General features: G+C 33.2%; 2 protein-coding genes across 2 annotated transcripts; one reads left to right on the top strand and one right to left on the bottom strand.

The window, feature by feature from the left end:
• The first annotated feature begins 3 nt into the window (after positions 1 to 3).
• On the top strand, positions 4 to 14,852 carry Ube4B (Ubiquitination factor E4B). The gene is made up of 18 exons (XM_085185986.1): positions 4 to 174; positions 331 to 948; positions 1,720 to 1,861; positions 2,306 to 2,868; positions 3,096 to 3,344; positions 3,679 to 3,922; positions 6,281 to 6,454; positions 6,862 to 6,982; positions 7,464 to 7,595; positions 8,001 to 8,198; positions 8,405 to 8,753; positions 9,235 to 9,330; positions 9,641 to 9,895; positions 10,262 to 10,375; positions 11,217 to 11,337; positions 11,970 to 12,076; positions 12,579 to 12,672; positions 12,944 to 14,852. The coding sequence occupies exons 1-18, from the start codon at positions 151 to 153 to the stop codon at positions 13,000 to 13,002; spliced, it is 3,660 nt and encodes a 1,219-aa protein (XP_085042112.1). The 5' UTR covers positions 4 to 150; the 3' UTR covers positions 13,003 to 14,852.
• A 302-nt stretch (positions 14,853 to 15,154) lies between these two features.
• Positions 15,155 to 16,872, bottom strand: heix (UbiA prenyltransferase domain-containing heix). The gene is made up of 2 exons (XM_085185989.1): positions 15,790 to 16,872; positions 15,155 to 15,327 (listed from the first exon to the last, which is right to left on the bottom strand). Exons 1-2 carry the CDS (start codon positions 16,727 to 16,729, stop codon positions 15,293 to 15,295), a joined length of 975 nt encoding a protein of 324 aa, XP_085042115.1. The 5' UTR covers positions 16,730 to 16,872; the 3' UTR covers positions 15,155 to 15,292.
• Between the last annotated feature and the right edge of the window lie 726 nt (positions 16,873 to 17,598).

Genomic DNA, 17,598 nt, shown 5'->3' with positions numbered 1-17,598 from the left:
AATCGTCTCAGCTGAGCTAGAGGTGACTGACTGCTTGACGTTGTGTAGCTTGCTCCGTTGTTCTGTCTGATTCAACTTCTAAAAAGCTATTTAATTATAACTAGTATTAGACGTTGTTTAAAATATTATACATAAAGTACATTAACTGCGATGAGTGAACTCAGTCCAGAAGAGGTAAGTTTTATTTTGTAAACGGCCCTTGGCATAATGCGTATGGTCAATCTAATTTCGTAACAAAACAAAGCGTTCGTATCGTAGTGAAAAGTGTTGATGTGAGTGTAAACTTTACACGTGCTACGTTTGCAACAATTAACATTAATTTCGTTGTAGATACGAAGACGAAGATTGGCGCGTCTAGCAGCATTAGGAGGGACGGGTTCATCTCCTATTCCTACAAGTCCCCCTGTAACACCAAGTGTTTCAATACCATCTGACATATTAAGCCCTGCCCCACCATCTCGTTTATCTCCAACACTAGCGCAAACTCCAAGGAGTTCTATTGAAAATTCAGGCACTACAAATCAAGATCAAAGTTATTCAGAAAATAAAAATGAAGTATCAGATCAAGCCAAAATTCCGGCAGATGGTTTAATTGTCACAGACAAAACAGATAATAATTTAATAGATGAAATGCCTGACACAAAAATGACAGATTTATCTCAAACAAGACAATATAATAGCTTTGATTCAATGGGTGATGAGACATTATTAAGCTGTGGCTCAGTGAGGGTTCTACCACAATCAACAGTCAGTGGATCAGAAGGTGCATCTATACGAGAAGACAGTACATCTAGGTCTATATCTCCAGCACAATTTGCAGAACCTCCGCCAGTAAGAGCTAGAACAAGTAATGCATCACCAAGTTGTTCAAGGCGCTCATTATCTATGGAAGTGGATGATGTATCTGAAAGAAATTCACAATCTGAGACAATACAAGAGGCTATGGAGGTTTGTATGATATTAAATATCATTTAATATTCTTATTCATTTTCATAACTTTGATGAGAAATAGCTATTAAACTTATAATTCATACAATTACTAACCAACATTTTGTAATTTTAATTTCAATTTTAAAAAGTTCAATTTAAAAACAAAAAGTCATAGTCATACAATCATAGTCATCAAAGTTCATATTTATTTATCTTCACAGTTAACATAATAAGTCTTAGAGCAGACAGGACCTTCCTTGTGGCCTGAATTTGAGACAGCATGTAGAGTGGTGGATCTCAACACTACTTTGAATTACTAGACCAGAGAAAGGACAATAATTCATTCCCCTCAACAAAAATTGAACCCATAATCATCATATTTACAGACAGATGCAATTCCACTGTGCCAAAGTGGCTTTAAATTATTTATAAGCTTTCTGTTATCATAACATTCTTAACATATATTTATAATTAATCTATATTAAATGTTTATATTATTATCAATTTAAATATACAAACAAATTGCTATATTATCATAGACATACCTAACTGTACAAGTATATTTCATTAAAAGACATATCTTTTTAAAGTGAATGTGTATAAAGCACCTATGTATTAAGATTTTCATAATTTTCTTGTTTACATTATGTTTCACCACTCAACATGTGACAATAGAAAACATAATAAATTATACATGTAAAATTCTGTCTCTATTTTAGTATAATAAGCTCAAATTCTAATATTAACTTGCTAATGCTAATGAAATATATTTATTTAATATGTGTTTAGGTTGAGGATAGTGATCCAACACAATCCCCAGCACGTAAAATTCAAAGATCACGGACAGTTAGTTGTACGGAACTAACAGAAGAACAACTTCGGAATATTGTTGCTAAAATACTTCAAGTGTCTTGGTCAGATGGCAGTGCAGGTAACATAAAGTGTATATTTCAATACCATGCATACAGTAAGTATGCAAAGGTTTTTTGGTTTAATTCCTATTTGGGACAATGAATTATTTTTATTTTCATGCTCTTGGAAGACAAAATGCAATATTGAGTTTTACTACTCAACATGTCTGAATGTGGGTAGAAATTAAACAAGAAAGTATATTTACGTTGGGTTATATAGGTTATATAGCTTCACACTATATATCCGGCATTTAAGAAGAAGGCAGAGGGAACATAGTGTATAACACTATATTCACCATTTTCTGCCAAATTTTCGAGATATTGCATGTTAAGTGGTAGAACTCATTGCTGTGCTTCGTGATGCTACCAGAGTAAGGAAGTAAGGAAATGAAAATAAAGACCAATTATGAAAATGAAAATAATGATCATATATCATGAATTACAAAATATTTTTTATAAAACAGGTGGAATTTTTGTACCATCAGTAGCTGCATCATTACTCGACAATCCAAAGTTAAATTTAGAAGAACTAGCATCCGAAGCTCTAATGGATGTTATCACACAAATTATTGATGGGTTAGATCCGCTAAATCAAAAATTAATAGCAATTACCGAGACAACAAAGAGACTTAGCGAAGATTGTGGGGACGATGTTCTAACATCAGGACACCTTGGTTCTGAGACAGATACAGATAAAGCTGACTGCCCTACACCATCACTGCCCATACCAAAAAATGTACCGACACAAGCCTTGGCTGTTAGTTATATATTAAAATTTTATTCCAACATAAATATTTATGAGAGAGAACATCCAAAGAAAAGTTCGGAGCCACCTTTGAGTGATTTACTGCAAAGTTTAAGAACTTTACTTGTTAATAACTTGGTGTTAGTGATAAGAGGTAGATTTGAATTGGAAAAAAGTAGAAAATCGCCATTGTTGCCTTATATATTAATTGGCAACACACCGATAGGACTCATACCAGAAGTGTTACTAGCTACGTATTTAGATCAAGAAGGATTTGACGAGGTAATTGTTTTTACTATATTTGTTTGTAATGGATAACTTAAATGTTTATTCTAATGTTTAAAATGTACTGTGAGAAATCTTTCTTACTTTCTTATTGTCACTGGTAACAAGACTAAAACGGCATTTTTTCTGCCACTCAATACCGTCACTAAAATTAGGCGGAAATTGATATATAGGATATATATATCGTGATCCTAAAAAATATAATACAACTATTTCATAAACAGGTGTTTACTCCGCTCCTCATGGGCCTTCGTGAAGAAATGCGACGTTGTGTTTCGCCTTTAGTTGGTCGGGGACACGGCGCTGTGTTACGCGCTCTCCGTTCTCTATGCGAGTTACGCGCAGGCCCTCGCCATGCCTCGCGGCCTGTCTGTGCCCTCATAGCTCGTCTACCAAGTCTATGCCCAGCACCGGTTACAACTGCACCGGGACGCGAAATTGCTAGAGTTAGCTTTCTTGGACCGTTTTTTGCGGTAAGTTAATTGCTGCGATGCGGCGATGTGTTTCGCCTTTGCGACGGGTGGGACAAGATGCCAGCAAGTGTTGCGCGTTTTGAGTCATTTATATTATTTCCAAGTAGTAAGTTAAGTTCCCATATAGTATTTCCAAGTTTGGTCCCAGCTGTGCCAGTTATCTCTCCTATATTTAGTGTATTTATTATTCTAAATATAAAGTTCTACCTATACATATACTCTAATAAATATGGAGGATTCTCAAAGATAACTAAAAAAAGCTAAATAAAATTAAAATCGAATTAAAAATATAAAAAAATCGTTAGTAATTTTAAAGCAGCACAAAAAATTCCAGATATCATTGTTTGCGGAGGAGAACCCACGTTTCGCGGAGCGTATGATAGCAACGGGCACAGACCAAAGTTTATCCTTCGCTCTACAACGTGAAGTTGAAGCGAGTCGAAACACATTGCACAATATTTGCCACAATATCCTACTATGTCCTGAAGCGAGGGAGCCCTTGCTTAGTTATTTCGCTACGTTGTTACAACGTAATGAGAGGAGAGCTCAATTGCAAACTGATGAACGGTCCTTGGCTGGTAAGTGGTTTTAATATTGCAATATTGTAAGATAAAATGTTAAATGTGTGTGTGATTGTAATCGCGACGGTTGTAACTTCAGTCCCCGATTGGAGAAATTATTATCTATACATATAATTAAAATATAACTCCTCGCTGTCCGAGAAATACCGTTGTTGGGAACATTTATTAACGTTATAAAAATCAAAATAATATTTTTTGTCTCTTTGTCTGTGCGTTTGTTCACGCTAATCTCAGAAATGGGTTATCCGATTTAAATGCGGTTTTCTTTGTTGTATTTTGGCAAACTTCCCTTAATGTTTATAGTTTGTTTTATTTCATTCGGTTTTTAAATAAAAACGTTATGTTAATATAAAGAATTGCATGCAACAATATTGCCAAAAAATAAGTGTTTCATTGAATTAGCTGAAAATTTAGGTATATACGGTATACGATATATTACGGATATTGTCTTTAAATGATAGATAATGTTATTAGACCATGAATGTAATTCAGATGATAAAATAAATAATTGTGTAGTACAAGCGGTCAACGCTACGAGTGGGTCGTTACCATTTAAATAATTCAGTTCCCTCTGCCTACACTGCCTACTATAAGCGCGAAAAAACTACAAAATAATTTTAAAAAATCTTAATATATTTTTTACACAAGGGATTCTCTTTTATGAAATAAATGTACTTCACTAAGTCAAATTCATTTTTCTTGCGTTTTAATTTTATTGTAATATAAAAAACATAATAACAAAATATCCGTTTTTAAATATAAGTATTTCTATGTAATACATTTCTTTCAGTTTTTCATTTTAGGGAAATTGAAAAATGATGTATAGAATGCAGTGGGTTGTCATTATAATTTAAAAAAAAGAGTTTAATAACAACAACAGTATTTGGAACGTATTTGGAACGCCTATAAATTGTTTTCCTTGTACATTTTCGTGTCAGGTGTTATCAAATCCCGCCAAAGTTATTTCTGAGTTGTTTTGTTTGTTTCGAAGGAACGCACGAAAGCTGCGCAATCGTTATTGCACGCTTTCTTCCCAAACAACCAGAAACAAAACAAAAGATTTTCTGAAGAGGTGCCACCAATTTTAAAACTCAAATGTTAAAACTATTGAACCTTTTTTATCATAGCGGAAATACGTAACCGCAAAATAAAACAAATATCTCATTATAAATCCTAACTTGCTATGAAACACTAATATTTCTCACTAGTTGATGAGTCAGTGCGGTCAATGGCACATATTATGATGCATAAACAATAAACATATCTCCGTACATCTAAGAACTAGCCATCATCCGTCGCTGTATCCTAACTGGACGATATAGTTTTCAAGAAATAATAAAAATAAATAAAAACAAAAATGATTTGTTATTCTGTCGCTATACATACTATATATAACATTACAATGTTTTAATTACTTTATCAATTAATATATTGAGAATACGATAATTTTTGTATGATTGATTATTGTGTAGAAATATACTTAGGATTGTAATAATTTATGAATTCAAAAATATACAAAATTAAGCAAGTTTGGATGGTAAATTATATTTTGTTAATAACTCTCTAAAATAGATACTGCGTATAAATGTCGCTCACCTCGTCGTTTAATGATTAGTATTGGCGTTCCTCCAACTTATATGCTTTCCAAGATCACAGTGTAATCATGAATATAACAATTTTGAGCAATTATCAACATTTCCGTTCGTTACAACCTTAATTATTAGATTTATATTTTATTTGTTACACGATTGTTTTTATATTTTGTTTCTGTATTTGTTATAATTAGGTAAACACGTAAATAATAAAGAAGTCGTAAAACAGCTTACCGCTCCGATTTTCGAATAACATTTTATTTTAAAATCGTCATCTCTATAATATAAACTTTTAAAATTTTGAGTGATTGGAAACGAACGAACCTTATTAGAAAGAAAAAGGGGTACTTAAAACACAATATTCCGAAAATTAGAGTGGAAAGACGGATTGTCATAACACTAAGTTCTTCTGTCGTTTTCCGTTATATGCTGTATACAGTGTGAAGGTAAAAAGGTAAAAGGTTTTCTAAACTAACTTAATATTATTATCGAGGCCAGTCGTGTGGCAGACGCTCAAAGTGTGACTGTAAACGCCATAAATTGTGTTTTAGATTCCTACTCGAGGAAATGAAATATTTAATATTTTCATTATGCTCTAGTGCTCTAGTCGAGACAAAGCGCGGCGAGTTTCGCCACTCAACACCTCAGAATTTGGCATAAAATGTTAAACGGTGTGTCCTAACACTAGGTTCTTCTATTATGCTGTGAGCGGGATACAGGTGACGCTACAAACAATACTTAATAAAAATATTTTTATTCACAGGTGACGGTTTCATGTTGAACGTGTGCTCGGTGCTACAATTGCTATCTGTGCGTATCAAGTTGGAGCGCGTATACCCGCTCTACACGTTCCAGCCCGGCACGTGGATCAACGTGCGCGACGAGACGAGACTCAGTTTGACCGCACTGGAAGCTGAGTTTTGGCTTAATGAACTTAGTAAGTATATGCTGTAGATGTGTTTGTGTTCTTTTTTTCATTTGTTGTTATTACTTTTTGTGTGTGAACTGTCTGTAGTCGTAAACCAAGAATTTATGATGTTAATGATGTTTTCAATATACCTAAGTGCATCGTGTTCAAAAAAATCTTAAATTCATAGGATTATTTAATTTTGTTAAAGTTTGTAAAATGGATTTTAAACAAATCCACTTAATTTTTTGTCATTTAAGCTTATAATATCTTTAAGTGATATACCACTTAGCACTGATGTTTGTTTATTTTCCGTTAGGTCTATAATTTTATCATTAACATTCCACTGAACACTATCACATGTATCTTACATTTATAAAGTTTGTAACATTTCTATCTATCCAACAATTTTAAGACTAAAATTCGATGAACCACAGACAACGACCCGAACCACACGTGGCCCGAAGCAAAGTTCCAAACGGTGTGCTGGTTCCTGACACTACATATGCACCACGTGGCGCTCATACCCGCGCTTCACACGCATCAACGACGGATTCGGTATTATTATTTATTATGTTTTAATGTATTTAGCATAATATGAATAGAAAGGTCTCAAGCAGTTGAGGCACTTGTGGCGCAGGGGCAGAAGTGTGTGATTGCAAGACGACGTTTGTAATCGACGTGTGGGATCGATTCCCAATCGGGGAATGTATTATTATTTATTAACATTTTATTTTCTTTTATCTGGTATCAAGGCAAACGGTGCGGCGTTGTGTTCTGCTGTTCCAGATGCAATACCGAGATGAGAAAAAATGAATAGACAGCACGAGATTGTATACCTTATATACAAATATTTATTTTGGATGTAAAATCAGATACTTAAAGATTTCAATAAATATTCAACATTTCAATGATTGTGATCAACCTTTGTGTTATTCGTAAGCTACTACTCTTCCTTCTTGCAGTAAATTCATACTACTATCTCAAGTATCAGTTATTTAAATATATAACATAATAATAAAATTAAACCTGTCCACAGCGCGTTCCGTGACTTGCAAAAAGTGATAGAAGAACTGATGGCGGCAGAGCCTCAATGGCGTAACAGTTATTCAGCATTACGCAACCGCGAGTTGTTGCGACGGTGGCGCAGACAAATTAAACGGTTACACAGGTAACGTATTGTATTTCATTTATTCACTCAGTCGTTTGTGCAATAAAATATAATATGGTGTATGGGTGTATGTGCGTGCGTGTGTGTGAGAGAGAAAGAGATAATTCTATATAAGGATAGACTCATACTAGATAAAAATATAATTTGTGGTAATTTTAATGCAAATTTTTTAATGCAAAAATGTAAGAATAAACAGAAATAAAAATTAATTTTACTTAGACATAAAATTGTACTCAATTTATATAATTATGTATCCAATAGTACAAAATTATAAATATTTCATTTCCCTTAGTGGGAATCTAACCGTGGCATTTTAGTCGCATCCTTGTGCCCCTGCGCCACGATGGCCTTATAATATAGTAATAGTAAGTAATGTAATTTATACCATGTAAATTCTCGTAACAGATCAAAGCAGTGCGCGGAGACAGCCCTCTTGGATCCAGAGCTGATGCGTCGCGGGGTGCAGTTCTACGCGTCGGTGTGCGCGCTGCTGACCGCGCAGCTGTCGGTGGCAGAGGGCGCCGGGCGCGCCGCGCAGGCCTTCCGCGCCACACCCGAGTGGTACGTGGAGGACGTGGCCGAGTTCATGCTGTTTGCTGTCCAGTGAGTGCTCCTCTTTATATAACAACTTTATTATTTTTAAGTACGTAAGTAAGTAAGACACTCTTCTCCTTTCCGATTTCTGATTGCAGCTGGGGAAAGGAGTGTCATAACTATAGGGTCCCCCTCTGTCTACTCCACTATAAGCTATTAAAAATATATTTTTTTAATTATTTTCTTTTAATAAAGTATACTTATCCAAATTACAGATATGTCCCACAGATAGTGGCTTACTATATAGAAGATCCTATCATCACATGGTTGTTGAGCGCCGTATGCAATTCCCACATCATCAAGAATCCATATCTAGTCGCGAAAATCGTAGAAGTGTTATTTGTGATAAATCTCTCTTTACCTATTAAACTGAAGAACGACGCAGTATATGAAAAATTCATGGACCATCCGATGTCTCAGACGGCTCTGCCCAGTGCTTTGATGAAGTTCTACACGGATATTGAGACGACTGGACAAAGTACTGAGTTCTACGACAAGTTCACTATTAGATTCCATATTAGTATAATTCTTAAGAGTATGTGGGAGAGGCCGATACATAAACAGGTATGTGGATGGTATATACTTCGAATTTTCTATGTTCAATTGTCTTCGATCCCCACATGAAAATTCTTTGCATTTTCCCGGTCTGGCATGTCGCAGCGTTGAGTTCCAACAGACTACTCGCAATATTTTGAATTCTGAGTGACGAGTGTTGCAATATTTTCCAATTTGGAAATGCAATTTCTCTGCAAGTAGTAGAAGAATTTATGCAAATATTTATTTAGTAGTAGATAGTTCGCACAGCGTCAGACTGTAAACGCGACAATTGTGGGTTCGTTTCTTATTCGGGGAAATGAGTTATTCTCATTACCTTGTTCTGGTTACAAGATAAACCGCTGCATTGAATTCCGCCACTCAACAGGCAATGGCCCGATTATTGGGGAAAATTTACAAACGCCGATATGAACAAGAAATTTCTGACAAACTATGATGTTAGACAATTAATACTTTCAAATTATTTATAATATGTTGTTTTCTTTTTCAGGCAATCATCAAAGAATCTCGCTCGGGGCGGCAATTCGTGAAATTCATTAACATGCTCATGAACGATACTACATTCCTACTTGACGAATGTCTTACGGTATGATTCTTTTAGTTTCTATATTTGAATTATAATATATATATTTTTAATTTTATGTGTTACATTACTAGGTTGTATTTTTAAACATCTTTACAAAGTTTTACTAAAATTTTGTATGTATGTACAACAATAAATTATGAAAAGTCCATAAAAATATTAAGAGTATAATATTGCAATCCTTGTGTTTGATTAATTTGAAATAATGGCTATGCAAGCCTCATGCACTATGCAAGTTGTTGCATTCATTATGAAAGTTAGTAATACGAAAATTCACCTATCTTATTACCTCATTACCATATAAACCCCACAGTACCTGAAACGCATCCACGAAGCACAAGAAGCGGAGGCCTCAGGCAGTACCAGTACTCGAGCCCGAGTCCTCGCTCAGGATGAAAGACAGTGTCGCTCCTACCTGACCCTGGCCCGTGAGACCGTGGATATGCTGCAGTACCTCACAGTGGATATAAAGGAACCGTTCCTGCGACCGGAGCTCGTTGACAGATTGGCCTCAATGCTCAATTTTAATTTACAACAACTGTGTGGACCAAAGTGCAATAATCTTAAGGTATGTTGGTTATTTTTTTTATTTGTGATGGATTTTTTTTGCAGTCAAACAGCGTAACAGATTACTCGTTTAACTACCCTACTAATATGTGAGACAAGTGTGAATCTGTAAAAAAATTGTATAATCGTAAATCGTTTTTTTACCGCATACAACAGACAGGAAGAACCTAATGTTAAACACTCCATTCCCAAACTTTCTCCATAATTTCAGGACATTGCATGTTGAGGGGCGAAACTTAATGCCGCGCTTTGTCTTGTTATTAGAAATGAAAATATTTATTACCTCGAGTGGGAATCGAACTCACAATCGCTGCCTCTACAACCCTGCGACGGCATTTTATTTAATGTTATATTGTAATTCGTTCAGGTTCGACGACCAGAAATGTATGGATGGGAGCCACGGCGGCTTCTGAGCCAGCTCGTGGACATCTACCTGCATTTAGACTCACCGCAGTTCCACGCCGCGCTAGCCACGGACGAGGTTACATTTTTTGTAGTTTTTATGTACATGTTATGTAGCTGATTTTCATATTATTTCTTATTCCATTTCAATTATGTATTTCAGTTATGTAGGTGAATTTCTTATTATTTCTAATTTCATTTTTAAAGAATTACATTTTAACTTTAAAATTCTTTATTGCATATTTTAAGGATTATAATAGGATATCATTATGATATGGACATATGGGTATATGGTATGGGTAGGATATGGCCTTTTTTTTCTTTTAAAAATATTATCCTTAAATATCTTTATGTATGTGATGTTTAATACTACCACTGTTAACTATCCATGAGACTGGCCTACAGTGCAACTGTGTTTAACTGTAATCGCAATAGGTCTGGGTTCGATTCCTGCTGGGGGAAAAACTATATTTTCGTTCCCTGGCTCTTCTAAGAAAAGCTCGGTCGTGATGTTCACTAATTAAAGTCGGGCGGAAAGTGAAGAACGAAACGCAAGATTTTGTCTGGCTACCCTGAAATCGTTAGGCTCGTATTGATTGTGAAACTCGTACTTGAAATTGTGAAATTGACCTTGAGATACCATTTTAATTCATAGATTATATATTAACTCACACTCTCAATAACAAAATGGATTTCAGCGTGACAGCTGTTTATAAATACGTTGTTAAGTTAAAAAAAAAATTTTTGTCTCATCCTACACATAGCAGGATAGGCAGAGGGAATCTCGTATGAAAACACCCCGTTCCCATTAAGACACTTCGATACACGCGTTTTGATTAGCAGAACATAGTGCGTGCCCTGTGCTACTTCGGGCTTCTAAAAATATCCAATTGCTCACTATTTAACTTTGTGTACCACAGAGATCTTTCCGCAAGGAGCTATTTGAGGAAGCAGCGCTGCGTCTCGCCAAGTCCTGCATTAAAACGTCTTCAGAAATCGAGCGCTTTAAAGCACTCGCGGACAACGCCTATCAGATTGCTTGTGAGTTATTTTATTAAAAAAATACTACTTGTTACTTAACATTTTATGGTTAATTATTCTATTTATAAATAACCTAATTTATTTTATTCTAAATTATTTATAATATAATGTTATTTTATAGTAATAGTACGTAATTGGTGATCTTAATTATATATCGTCGTAAAACTAAGTCGTCGTACTATAAATAATTCTGAAAAGGTGAGGGTTATAATATTTCTGAAAAGGGGGGAAAACAATATGCAATAAAAGTTATAAATGCAATTATAGTTTTACTCAAAATGTTTTCTATTCTTGTAACTTATTGTAACACAAAAAATAGCTTCAAGTAAAACTTAAAATTTTTACGGATAGACAAATTCTTGTTTGGTTGAATGCTCTAATCTTACCAGATACTGCTACGAGTTGGAAAAAAATCTTTATTCTGGATAGTCCATCAATCGACGAAGGCTATAGAGGCTACATTACTATACATTTATCGTTTCAATGTAACTCACGTTAACTGTGGGTAGAGTTACTTCTAGTATTTTAATTATATTTATAACACACAGTTTTTAGCTGTTTGGGGATGAACCTGCTGATAAAAACTATTATTTAATTCCTATTATAGTGTCAAAATTTATTTCCTATTATAGTGTCAAATCAACAAAAAAGCGATGAATACGCAGACGCCCCAGAGGAGTTTAGAGACCCACTCATGGACACATTGATGACAGATCCAGTTTTTCTACCCTCTGGAAAGGTAAATATAAAACAAGCATCCGAGGCCGTGCCACTGTAAGAGATGGTTGTGGGTTAGATTCCCACTGAAGAATGAATTATTTGTATCTCCTCGATCTGGTAATAAATTTATATTGTTTCGCGGCGTTGAGTTTCGCCATACCCAAAAATTGGGCGGAATAATTAATTGAAATAAATGGATTAAAGCACTGCTTTATGCACAAAATGACGTAAAGATAAAACAACTTAAACACTCTGTTCTCCACTCTCTGTCTACTTTTAGAACATAGCGTTTTTACCGGCGAAGACCCCGCGCATGTATGTATTCATATCAAAGTGGCGAAATAAAAAAATGTTCACGTCAGTCCAATTACAATCATGACTCAAATGCGATCAGACCCACAAGTATTTCGTTTAAAGATACTACCAGACTGCATCATAATGTCATAATTTTTTTACAAAGATATTTTAAGCTAAGAATAAATATAAATTACATATATATATATTTTTTGTTTTATCAACAGATTATGGATCGATCAGTGATCCTGCGACACTTGCTGAACAGCGCCACGGATCCCTTCAACAGACAACGGCTAACAGAGGACCAACTGCGCCCTGGTAATATTACATTCTTTTGTATCGTTAAGTATTTTATATCTCGCATGTACCGAGGTAAGCAGAGAGAACCCAGTGTTAAGAACATTTCGTGCCTCACAGAGAATGTCCAATTTGAAACATTGCGTCTTGAATGGCGCAACTCAAAGCCGCCATTCGTTACCCCCAGTAGGTATCATCATTTTTTTTCTGTTATTATCTTAATTTTAATTGTTACTTACATATTAATTTAGATATAATCAGGTATTATAATTGTAATTTTATTTTTTTCCAGCAAGTGAACTAAAAGAAAGGATACTACAGTGGCAACGCGAAAAAAAATCAACGTCATAAACGTTTAAGCCATCACAAAGTCTGATGTATATAATGTTTGACATATACAATGTCTGGATATTGCCAGCGACCAACGGACTATTGTCCACTTGTATGAGACATTATTCTTTGTATGTTGATATGTACGAGTATTACAACTTATTTGAAAAGGGACAATTGATTTTTATTCAAAATATATTGTTTCCTAAAAAATTAAGTCTTCATTAAAAGGTAAGCTGTCTTGGTTTTGAAACTTCACTGACAACATGGGCTATGCAGCTCATGCCTACTGTACTGTAAATTTGTGTGTTCATTCAAGTAATTCAACAATTAATAACTTTGTAGTCAATCCTTTTAAGTTTTATTAAATAGAATTGTTCAATTTTATGAATATCTAAAATATAAATATAGAAAATGAAAATGAAATGAAAAATATTAGGATAACACCAATACTAATATGTAAAACAAATCAATTTTGTGTGCTCAAACTTTAAGATCTGTAGTTTCGAAATTGACGTAGTTCACATGTTTTATTTATAATTATTGAAAAAATGTTACTTCTTTTCTCAATTTGGGTTCCATCCTGAGGTATGGAAGCCAAATTGAGAAAATATATGAAATTGGAAATTTATTGGGTGTGTCACAGGAAAAAAATATTACAAACTTATAATTTGAGTCCATTTCATTCAAAATTAGTGCATATTCCTGCAATCATAAGCTTGTAAACTTTTTATAAGTTATACTGCCTGTTGACCTAGAATTATGAAATTGATATAGAACCCTGGGTGAGTGAGTCCGACTCGAATCTGACTTGTTTTTTACTAAAGTAAAGGGGGCCTAATGTGGTATACATTATACCTATAAGATATATGTACATCTTTGAAGTGCAATGTGTGAATTTATTTCAAAGATTTTGTACTCTCTGGGGCAGAGGTTGACGATTAATAGATATGTTATATTATTCATAAATGTTTGATTGTTTTGCATATCTATATTCGTGCACCGCACAAAGTCTGTTATTATTTTAAAAAAGATACTCATAAGTAAAGCAAGTGCCCCATATCAATTACAGAAATATTTTTCATTAGTAATTAAAACTGGCAGCTATCGTCAACACTCGATAAAAAGCCCTCTCTAGTGCGAATAAGTATTTTTAATAAATCATAAATAATCGTCCGCCTCTGTATTCCGATAATCGTAAATTCGTAACTCCATTACGTTTTGCAATATTCAATAGTGCGACTAATGGTTATACATAATATATAATAATATATCACAAGTAGGATATAATGGAATGTTAAAGACTTTATTTTCATGAAAAATTAATATGAATTTATTTTATCGATTTAGTATATAATAATTTGCACATAGTGATTAAATTTAATTTCTTGTTAGTTATTTTTTTTTAATAATTTCTCATGGTCGATGATGTGATTATGTTCCTCTATTAATAGCTGCCGTGGATAATAATATCTTGGATAGAATTCTTAGCTAATAATATTCAATATTCATGCATTTGTATATCAGAAACTTAATCAGTTAAGTACATTTATTGGTAATAGTGAACATATTTGCTATTCTTATATAAAAAAATATTGGTCGGATATAGAAAGTCGTCGGGAATCTCCAATACTAATATATTAGGCCAAAAAAATGATTTTTTTAAATAGAAAATTTATCCTGTCACTGCCAACTTTAATGATTTAGTTGTTACAGATCAGGCATTCCTAAATTATATATTTCTTTGAAAATTCATGGTCTCATTGTATTATAATTTTATTCTTGTATTTATAATTTTATTCTTATACTTATGTAATAAAGATTGTAATAACTCTTATGTTGATGTCAATAAAGTATAATAAATATGAAAATGTGTTTATTGTCATTTCCAAACTGTCTGAAATAATTCGCTTCAATCTGATTTAAATTGAATATATTTTTTGAATGAAATATAAAAAACTGCATTATTGCCTAAAATTTGTTACCATAGAATTGATTAATATAATAAAACTAAAAGTTTTGTTTAAGTATTTATTTTCTATGTATATTAAAACTTAAGTAATGTTTATCATTTAGTTATTGTCAGATACATATTTAATAAGCAAAAGTGATAAAATTATGCATACTGTCGCTTATTCATGAGGTAGCCAGTTAATGAGATATTGTATAGTGGAGACACATATCAATGACAAATAAAATTTCTTTGAATTGAAGTAACTTGAAATATGCATAATATTTATTTTCCTCCTAAGTAAGACTACTTTGCATTTGTATAAAAAGCCAAGCTAAGTTTAGTTATCAGTAACCTTCATCAAGTCTGTAGTATGTATCTTGATAAATAACATCCTGTAACAGAGTTCAATCCTCAACTTTTTGATATGTTCTTGTCGACACCAAATTTTTATAAACATGTAATAAATATTTCTTTTAATCTTCTAAAGAAAGATACAAGTTCAACTTAATTAACAATATATAAAAAAAAATAACTGCCATTGTCACAATTTGTATTACATTATCAGTCAAAAGTTTACATAAGATCTATCAATTGCATTTAATTAGTTTGAGCTTCCAATTCTGAAAAAAAATTGTAGACCAATCTAAACATATAAAACTTTGTAATGTTTATCAAATTTATATTATATATAAAATTTCATGAACATCTTAAATCAAAACAAATGCAATAACATTAATTAGAATTTGCAAGCTCCTTAAGTACATAATATTCAACATAGAATACACTACTTTCCAACTATCTTAACAAGAAAGGCAGTTTATTTGCAAATAAACAGGATATCACATATAACATACCAAAATAGAAATTAAGTCTTGCAGTTTGTCTTGGAACATACTGCATAGTTTCTGGACGTCTAAATCTTCTTTCAATTTCAAAAGCTCTTGGTAATGTAAGCAATGGTAATAAAAACCATAAAGAACAGCGAACAGATGCAACAACAAACATGATATATGGAGTAAACAAAAGAAAAGCATATAACAAATGTGATGCTGTTTTACCTACTAAGATAGCTAATGTCACAATTTCTGCCTTACTGTCTGCCTCCAGATCCCTTGTATTATTACTATGTAAAATAGCCTCAGTGTTTAACGCCAATGGTATGGCATAGTAGAAAATTGGCCAATCAACCCTCCCTGTCTGTGCAAGAAAAGCAAACACAACAGACACAGGTCCAAATATAACTAGAACCATTATATCACCAAGAGCAATATATTTTAAGCCAATTCCTCCTGTATATAAAAATGATGAAGATAGACCACCAAAATATACTAATGCTAAATGCTCCATTCTAGCTGGTGACATTATAACAAGCAACACAAAAAATGCACATCCAGCCATATAAAGTAAAGCTCCCAAAGATACAACTTCATCAATGCTTAAAATATGATCAACTAGCGTCCTATCATCTGATTTTCGATTGTCTATTCCTTTTACAAAATCGAAGTACGTATTTACAACGTTTCCAGCTCCATGAACAGGAACAACTGTACAAAGTGTCAACAGTAATGTAACCCAGCTGAATCCACTATCTCCAGGAAGACGATACGCTAGTGCAGCACCCAGTAACGTCGGTAATAAGCTTCCACTTAGGGACCATGGTCGTAGTGCCAACACATAAGTACGCACTTTCATCAGAGGATTTCGTGTTGGAATGCTGTTGTGTTTTGGAGGTTGCAATAAGTTTCCGTCAGCTGTTGGACTATCCACGTCATCTGATTTTTTCATGTTTTCCATATTGGATGCAATAAAAAATAGCTTTCGACGTAAATTTTATAAAAATAACGTAATAATTAGAATAGTAAAAATTATGTTATAGTTTTATATACTTCATTATTTTATATAATTGGAAATATTGTTACGCGAACATATTATATATTAATTTGAATGATTTATGTTAGCAATGCTAAACTAACACCAAAACCCAATTCTGTTTGAAATTGGGTTATGTGTATACTTGAAACTTGACAATTCCGCTATTTCTAACTTCCAAGCAAGTCTGTCATTTTGACACATGTAGCCGAAGATTTTTTTAATCGATTATATCAAGATTATATATTATGTTCAATGATTATATGTGTTCAATTTACGTACGATACAAGATTTTTTGTAATGACATAAGAACTAAAACTTTGAATATTTTCTATTACGGTTAGTAGCTTGATAAACACAACAGACACTTTTTGATAAGAGATATTTTTATTTCTTTACTACAGCTGATAATTTTCCGATTCCCCTTTTCGGACTATTTTATACGGTACCGGTGCAAATATAATTGTATGTCTTTGTATAATTAATTTTGATCTAAAATATTTTTAAGCTATATTATGTTTATAGTGATCGTTAAAAATAGAAAAATATATTACGTAGTTATTATAGTTATAAGCTTTTACACATTTGTAAAGATAAATTTGTCACTAACACTTTATATTTATGTTTTATTGTATACAGTTTGTGTTGGTTTTTCCAGGTGCTGGATTATAATCCAGTAGATGAGAGAGATAGTAGTAGAGAGAGAATATAGTACAATTAGACTTTCCACTTTTTGCGTTTTATTCAGTTTTTATGTGGAACTTTCCTTATTTGTAATTGACCAATCTCCATTC

Source organism: Heliconius melpomene, chromosome 5, assembly GCF_056956725.1.
Source record: "Heliconius melpomene rosina isolate 202511_hmr_F chromosome 5, ASM5695672v1, whole genome shotgun sequence".
NCBI classification, from domain to species: domain Eukaryota; kingdom Metazoa; phylum Arthropoda; class Insecta; order Lepidoptera; family Nymphalidae; genus Heliconius; species Heliconius melpomene.
Note: the sequence above shows the minus strand (reverse complement) of the source record. Positions and strands in the feature narration are given on the sequence as shown.

What these genes read in the sequence shown, in the direction of transcription:
- Ube4B (XM_085185986.1), top strand. Translation starts at nt 151, where the DNA reads ATGAGTGAACTCAGTCCAGAAGAG. An exon ending in CAAATTAAACGGTTACACAG is followed by an intron (nt 7,596 to 8,000) that starts GTAACGTATTGT and finishes TTCTCGTAACAG; the next exon opens with ATCAAAGCAGTGCGCGGAGA. An exon ending in TACTTGACGAATGTCTTACG is followed by an intron (nt 9,331 to 9,640) that starts GTATGATTCTTT and finishes TAAACCCCACAG; the next exon opens with TACCTGAAACGCATCCACGA.
- heix (XM_085185989.1), bottom strand. Translation starts at nt 16,729, where the DNA reads ATGGAAAACATGAAAAAATCAGATGACGTGGATAGTCCAACAGCTGAC. An exon ending in AAGACTTAATTTCTATTTTG is followed by an intron (nt 15,328 to 15,789) that starts GTATGTTATATG and finishes ACTCTGTTACAG; the next exon opens with GATGTTATTTATCAAGATAC.